General features: G+C 47.3%; 1 protein-coding gene and 1 long non-coding RNA gene across 2 annotated transcripts; one reads left to right on the plus strand and one right to left on the minus strand.

Annotated features, from left to right (window-relative positions):
• The first annotated feature begins 1868 nt into the window (after positions 1-1868).
• Positions 1869-3033, plus strand: LOC123059612 (uncharacterized). Its single transcript, XR_006427504.1, has 3 exons — positions 1869-1940; positions 2356-2441; positions 2533-3033. It is a non-coding gene; the product is annotated as an uncharacterized lncRNA (long non-coding RNA).
• A 1420-nt stretch (positions 3034-4453) lies between these two features.
• Positions 4454-5308, minus strand: LOC123059613 (uncharacterized). Its single transcript, XM_044482140.1, has 2 exons — positions 5135-5308; positions 4454-5056 (listed from the first exon to the last, which is right to left on the minus strand). Exons 1-2 carry the CDS (start codon positions 5306-5308, stop codon positions 4778-4780), a joined length of 453 nt encoding a protein of 150 aa, XP_044338075.1. The 3' UTR covers positions 4454-4777.
• Positions 5309-7540: the final 2232 nt, after the last annotated feature.

A 7540-nucleotide genomic window follows, 5' to 3' on the forward strand; every position in this document is an offset into this window, starting at 1 on the left:
TCCAGGTCGATCCATGTTGACTGGAAATAATAATGCTTCACACGTTCATGTTACATGCTTCTGACAATTTACAAATGTGCTACCTTCAGGTTGTTGATATTACAATACACCATATGTTCTTATCGCATGCTTCTTACATGATGCATATTTGCATCAATTTTCTTGCCAAAAAATTCCTCAAATACTTCGTACAAGCCTTAGTATGTTCATTTGTTCCAGCAGTGCAAGTACGTCTGTATCTGGAAGCATCCGACGACTTGAACGACATGGCCACGGGCTGTTCGAAAATGGCAACTGCTCCCTAATTCCTCATTGACCCAATCCTTTGACTTCATCACCGACATACCTGCGACCTAGAGGCGAATGGTAGTGCATGCCGATCCTGTCAATAACATCCAATTCATTTACAAAAAACAGAAGGACATCAAATAGAACACAAGACTTACGTATCAAAAACAAATCGCAACAAACCCACAGGACCGAACTACACGGCCCAAAGCGAGGGGAGATAACCGGGAAGTGATTGGGTTACAAGCTCGCCAGTCAGATCCCCACCGGATGGGACGGCGCACCGGCGCGGTGGGTCTCAACTCTCAAAGGTTATGTGAGGAGGGGTAGGTGAGATTTAGAGCATCTTGAGCCGCATCCCCAATAGCCTCTCCCCCCCCCCCCCCCCCCACCCACTCTCCCCGGTGATTTTTTTAGCGTCGGCGCTCAAAATTCAGCCCAATCATGTTCCCAGGAACCTGTTTTTTTTAGTTTAGGCCGAAACTGACGCCGGCGGATCTAGGCCATACCCGGCACGCTAGGCAGCGCCCGGGGGCGCCGGGGCAATCGATTTTGGCGTGAAAGAACAGCGAGCCCGCCGAGTCAGCGACCCCCGCCTCGTCGTCCTCACAACGCCTCGGTTTCCTGCGGGAAATCAATGCCAATGCTGCCGCCGGTCAGCCTTTCATTGAGATTTTTTGTCCAAAAGGACCCCCTGCCGAGATGAATTGACAAAAAAGACTACCTCTAGATCATTTTGACAAAAAGGACCCCCTCAGCGGTGGCGGCAGGCGCGGCAGGCGACACGTGGCACCTGCCGCCACGCCAGGAGGCGGCTGGCCCGGCCGCCACCGCAGGAGGCGGCCACGCCAGCCGAACGGAATCTCCACTGTGCGTCGCGCCGCGACGGAACGGGGCGGGCCAGGTGGGCCCGGCCGCCACCGGGCGAGGCGGCCAGCCCTGGCGCGGTCGCTGCCTGGGCGACAGGCCCTGATGCGAGCGGGCCCCGCCGGTGGGCCTCGCCGCCACTGGCTGAGGCGGCCACCCCTGCCGACAGCAGCTGGTGCATGCTGACTGTGCACGGAAGGCGAGGTCCTGGCACTGATTCCCACGCGCGAAAACTGGCGGGGCGGGAATCACTCTGGCTCGTTGTGTTGTTTTTGCTGATTCCGACGCGCGGCAAACGACGAATTTCACGGGCGAAAATCACTCTGGCTTGTTGCTTTGCTTTTGCTCCTTGCATGCTGTTGCTGATGATGTTGATTTTCACGCGTGGGAATCCGAGGCTGCCGACACTACAGGGATCCTCTCCCTTTTATATGCCATGCTTCAGCTCCGTGCGCAAGCACTCTGTAACCTCGTTCCTCTCCTTTGCTCTCTAAGTCTCTAAGTACAGAGAGAAAAGAAAGCTCAGTAAGCACTTTCACTCGTGATTTAGGGCGATTTAGAGTTGGATTTTGAGGATGATGAAGTTGAAGAAAAGATAGATTAAGGTAAGATCTATCCATTTTTGTTGGTTTCATTCGCATGCACGATGTTTTTATTCTATTTGATTAGTTCCTAAGTGTGTATTTTATGTTGCTTTAGGCATTATTTCAGCACTTGAAGGAGTCATTTGGAGTTTCTGTAGTAGGAATAGCCGTGCAAAGTGAACTACGAAGTTGAAGATCAAGGTATGAGCTTTGCAATACATTTATTTATTTATGCATGCAGGGTGGTAATTAGTTCGTCCTTTAGCTCGTTATTAGCTATGTGACGGTAGTGCTTAGAGGTTAGAAATAATTTCAGACGAGAGATGTAGCATTTAAACTATTTTTTGAAATAGTAGGTTGAAGATGTTGCATCAATGTTAGGTGCGTCCATTAGTATTGACATGCGGGAAATCTTAATACGGTAATTAAGAAAAAATTGTACTGTAATTGTTTATTGCATGTGGTATGTTATTTCATGTGGTATGTTATTTTATGTGGTATGTTTATTAATAAGTCTATAGTTAGGAAACCGTAGGTCTACTTTGTTATATCACAATAATCTAAATTTTATATGTTAAGATTAGGTGCTAATGTACTTAATGATGTATGTAATTAGGTAAAATAATTCATCTTAGTAGCAAACAAGGAGGAGAAGACGTGATTGAAGAAATTGTGTTTCCATTTTCGCTGTCCCATTTTGAGGTGATGAACACATACATGGAAGTGCTATTTTCATACTTTTGTTAGCAGGAAGAAAAATCCGTGTGTAATATTGTTGTTAATGTGATAATAGGTTGACGAGGTTCATATAGTACTGGCGACGGATATTTATTGAAACTATTTTGACGCTTAATTGCATTCGCAAGCACATCCATATTGGAGCTAAGGTGAAAAATGACACTGTAATTTTGTTAATATTTTTTGTATTGATGTACTATTGTGAATAATGTGCATGCTGCTGCAAATATTATTATTTGTAGATAAATGATTGTTATCGTATGATGTGAAAAAAAATTATATAAAGCCGAAAGAAATTAAATGTTTTACTCATATGATATTAAAATGTTATTATCGTACTATTATGTTTACTGGTTGTTTGGATAGCGAGTAATTCCCATGCGGTATGTTATTTTTTATATTGATGTACTGTCATGCCGCTGCAAAAATTATTATTTGTAAATAAATGAATTTTATCGTATGATATGAAAACATTATATCATGCCGGAAGAAATTAGATATTTTACTCATATGATATTTAAATGTTATTATCGTAATATTATGTTTAGTGGTTGTTTGGATAGCTAGTACTTACCCTCAGTTTTGTCATAACCTGTTGTAAGAAAATTATGTAGAAAACCATATTTTACAGAGTTCTTCGGAGGGGACGTTATTGGCCCATCTTTTATCCCCCCGGAGTCACAACCATACGCCTACAATTATGCTTCAGGTTCGCAACAAGGATTCGCGACTCCACCACCTACGTAGGACTCGCAGACACATGAAGCCGAATTGGAGTACGGCCGCGGTCTTCGTGTGCCCCGGCCACCTAATCGCTTCTCGCCTTCCGGTCGTAAGGAAAGGCCAGGTGGTCGTCGTTAAGTAGGGTGATTCATCTATGCACGTGCGCGACCCATTGTATCTACATATGTGTGTATCAGACTTTTCAATTTGAACATCTATGTATGCTGAAATAAAAATGCACCAGTCAGGAATAATTTTTCCCGCCTATATCTCCCGCCCGCTCCACTCTTTTGCTTATGTTAGGCCGAAATGAATTTTTTTTAAAATTTTGGCTGATGAATACTGTGCAACCATTGCCAGTCTTAGACATTGAAAAAAATATATTTTCAAGCAACGCTTTCCCCTCAAATTTTCCCGCAAACGCTTTCCCTCCATATGTTCCGCCACCCGTTTCCCGCCAACCCCTTCCCGCCATATCTTCCCGCCACCCGTTTCCGGCCATATGTTCCCGCCAACCCTTTCCCTCCATACCGCAGTCGTTCTTTCCCGCCATTTTCTCCTCTTTACCTATAAAACCCCCTTCAGACGGAGGTGGATAAGCATCCGAGTGTAGTGTAGTCGAGATGTCCCATTATCCTTTCGATCGTAGTTTTCACCCTGGGATGAGTAGCACTCTTCTGAGGCTAGCTACCGATTTCAGGATGGACAATAGGATAGTTCCATGGGACGATCTCACCGGTAGTGACACCATAATGAATGAGTTGGCTCACCAATTACGTAGGTCTGGGTGGCCTGGAAGGACCTATGAGGAGGTACGTAAAGAACTTCTTAGGTTGGATGCAAGGTGGAAGAAGGTTGTGGAGCCGAAGAGTGAAACTTTTAGAAGGACTGCAGAAAACCATCCATTTTTATGGAATGAGGAGAGCGAGGACGAAGATGATATCTTCATGCCGCCGCTTCCGGGTTCTGCATCGTCAAAGGGCAAGAGTTCTGCATCGTCCAAGGGCAAGAGTACTACATCCTCGAAGGGCAAGAGTTCTTCATCATCCAAGGGTAAGAGTTCTGCATCCTCAAAGGGCAAGAGTTCTGCATCGACGGAGGATGACGATGATGCCTTCATGTAGTTTTTAAGCTGTATTCCAGTTGTACCGTTTAATTCAGATGTACTTGCATTATTAGTTTGTACTCTCTTATTGTAAGGCATTATGTTCTATCTTAATTTCATTTTATAGTTGTTGCACGATGCTCGATAATTAGTGGAGGGAAAGAAAATGCCACTACTTTATTCTAAAACTATATATTTTTTCCATCACGACAAGGTACAACTGAAAATAAGATACAACACGATAAGGTACAACTGAAAATAAGATACATCGTAGAATTTAAATAAAGCTACATTTAACTACTGAAATGAAGCTACATTAAACTGCAGAAATAAAGATACAAATGATTGCGAAATTTAAAATACTACCACAGGAATCTACTGAGTCCAACGTGGATATTTTCCTTTTCCATCGCCAGCTTCTTCTGCTGCCTTGGCCTGACGAGCCCTTTCTTTCTTTCTCTGCCTCTCCGCCTCACGAGCCTCCTTTCGCTGTCGTTCCTGCTCCTCCATGCGACGAGCCTCTTCCCTGTTTTTTCTTTCCCATTTCCTCAAAAAAACGGTGTTGCTCCGCATAGTATTCTTTTAACTCTCTCTCTTGCTCTGCTTTCTCCTCAGCTTCCGCCTTCTCGCGTCGCTCTTCCACAAATAAACTATTCCACGCACGACGACTTCTTTCACGAATCTCTGTCACTGCCCAAGCCGGCTTCTCCGTGTCAATCCAACGATAGTACATGCACAGAGGCGGAGGAGACTACAACAAGAAACAAGAATGTTACTAAAGAATCAATGAAAATACCAACAATATCTATTCGTGATGGTTAAACCATACCGGAGGCTTGTCGTACTCTGAAATAGCTACGGCAGGATCTTCCTCATAATTGGCGCACATGAAAAACTTCATGCCCAACCAATCTGAAAAATCCGTCACCTCCTTCACCTTGCAAAGATCGCCACACCAACACCGCAGGACTGCCACCCCAGGAGGCAAACTTGCAGTCTTCATTTTCCTTGGCCTAATGCTTTGATCCGAACAAGGCAAACTCATATCGACTGAAAAAAATGTGTACACACTTTGCGCACTGGCGATTTCTAGGATGGCTGGAGGAGAGCCTCGGTGTCTTTTTTTATAGGCTCAGACGATTAATGATGGCGAGAAAATAAGCGAGAACAGAGGAAATTAGGCGGGATATTTTAGGATCCCTGTACTGTCGGCACTACAGAACCAAAAGCAGGCATCAGTGTCCATATCCCCGCGCGGAAATCACGCTCTTGGGTGCTGTCACCTCACCTGCAGCAGCAATTTTCAAAGCATGGGAATGAGTGCCATTTGCCACAGTTCTCATATCGGTCACACTGCAGATTCTTGCAGTGCCGTCGCATCCGCTAACGCAAAAGAAGCAAAAGCCAGAGTGATTCCCGCGCGTGAAATTCGTCGTCCTCCGCGCCTGGGAACCAGCCCTGTTAGCAACAGTAAAATTTGTCCTGGCAAAGCAACAAAACTGACGCCGCACGAGAATCAGCGCCTGAAAAAGAGTACGCGCACGGGAATCAGCGCCTCAAAGCAGCGCTGCCGCCTCACCTAGTGGCGGCCGGGCCCGCTGTCTCGTCGCGCGCGCAGCAGGCCGTGTCGGCCGGGGAGCGACAGCGGCAGCGGCGGCCGCCTCACTTGGTGGCGGCCGGGCCCACCTGACCCGGCCCGTTACGTCGCCGCACGACGAACTGTGCACGCACCGTTATACACCGAGCTGCCGCCTCGTGTTGTGGCGGCCGGGCCCGCCGCCTCACGGCGTGGCGGCTGGTGACACGTTTCGCCTGCCGCGCCTGCCGCCACTAGGGAGGGGGTCTCTTTTGTCAATTTCGTCCGCAGGGGGTCTTTTTTGGCAATTCCAGTCGGCAGAGGGTCTCTTTCGACAAAAAATCTTTCATTGATTCCTCACGGGCGACGCGTTGATACGTCCATTTTGCATCATGCTTTTATATCGATATTTATTGCATTATGGGTTGTTATTACACATTATGTCATAATACTTATGCCTATTCTCTCTTATTGTGCAAGGTTTACATAAAGAGGGAGAATGCCGGCAGCTGGGATTCTGGGCTAGAAAAGGAGCAAGTATTAAAGACCTATTCTGCACAGCTCCAAAAGTCCTGAAACTTCACAGAAGACGTTTCAGAATATATAAAAAATACTGAGCGCAAGAAGTTCACCAGGGGGGCCACACCCTGCCCACGAGGGTGGGGGGCGCGCCCTACCTGTCGTGGTTCTGACTCTGACAGTGATGTACGGAGGTGAGTATGGAGAGGCTAGATCCTAGCTATTGGGAAGTTGTTACACGCGAGGTTTACGAGTTCAGGCCCTTCTCGGAGGAAGTAATAGCCCTACGTCTCGGAGCCCGGAGGCGGTCGACTGGATTATGCGTGTATGGATTACAGGGGTGCGAACCCTTCATACTGAGGAGGGGGGTGGCTTATATAGAGTTTGCCGGCCCCCTCCTGCCCTCAGTAATGCAGGGTTTAAGGTACATTTAAGATTGGGCGTTACTGGTAACGCCTCTAATAAAGTGCTATAATGACCATGAAGACTACTTAACAACTGACCGTTTGCCTACGGAGTGACTGTAGGTCTCCTGGCAGTCGAGTGATTAGCTTCATGGTCGAGTGGTAGCTTCTTGGTCGAGTGTCTTGAACCTGTCGAGTGGGGTACCTTCAAGTCGATTGATAGGTGATTTCTTCTAGGGATGTCCTTGGGTAGGGCTCTTTGGACGGGTCCGTGCCCCTACCCTAGGTACGTAGCTTCATCATTAGCCCCCGAATGGATCGAGGTTAGAGTGGGGAAAGAGTTGGGGATCCTTTCCGACTGGTTCTTTGGGGCCGTATGAGTGCCTCGTTTAGGGTCAGTTGTCACAGATGACGTCATCAACCTCTTTCAGTCGCCTTGATCCATTCCAGGCCCTTCGTCGAGTGAATATCTTTGCTTGCGACATGCCGAGTGTTGGTGCGAGCGGGATACTCTATTTTTGGCAAGTGGTTCTGCGGCCCGCGGATCTCACGGGATTCGGATTTTGGGAAGCGCGCGGGACGGGAGCAGCCGCAGTAATCGGAAGTAATAAAGCGGAAACTCCTCGATCCTCGCGTCGCCTTTTTCGCCAAGTACTGCACGCGCGTCTGCTGCAGGATTTGACTGGACTGCCTGGGCCTACCAGTCAGCCAGTCGGGAGCGGCCCCTTATAAGTTG

Source organism: Triticum aestivum, chromosome 3A (genome assembly GCF_018294505.1).
Source record: "Triticum aestivum cultivar Chinese Spring chromosome 3A, IWGSC CS RefSeq v2.1, whole genome shotgun sequence".
In the NCBI taxonomy this organism is placed as follows: domain Eukaryota; kingdom Viridiplantae; phylum Streptophyta; class Magnoliopsida; order Poales; family Poaceae; genus Triticum; species Triticum aestivum.

Bases quoted from the DNA above. Each gene is read 5' to 3' on its own strand.
- LOC123059613 (XM_044482140.1), bottom strand. From the start codon at position 5,308: ATGAAGACTGCAAGTTTGCCTCCTGGGGTGGCAGTCCTGCGGTGTTGG. The intron at 5,057-5,134 runs GTATGGTTTAAC...TTCTTGTTGTAG, and splicing joins CAGAGTACGACAAGCCTCCG to TCTCCTCCGCCTCTGTGCAT.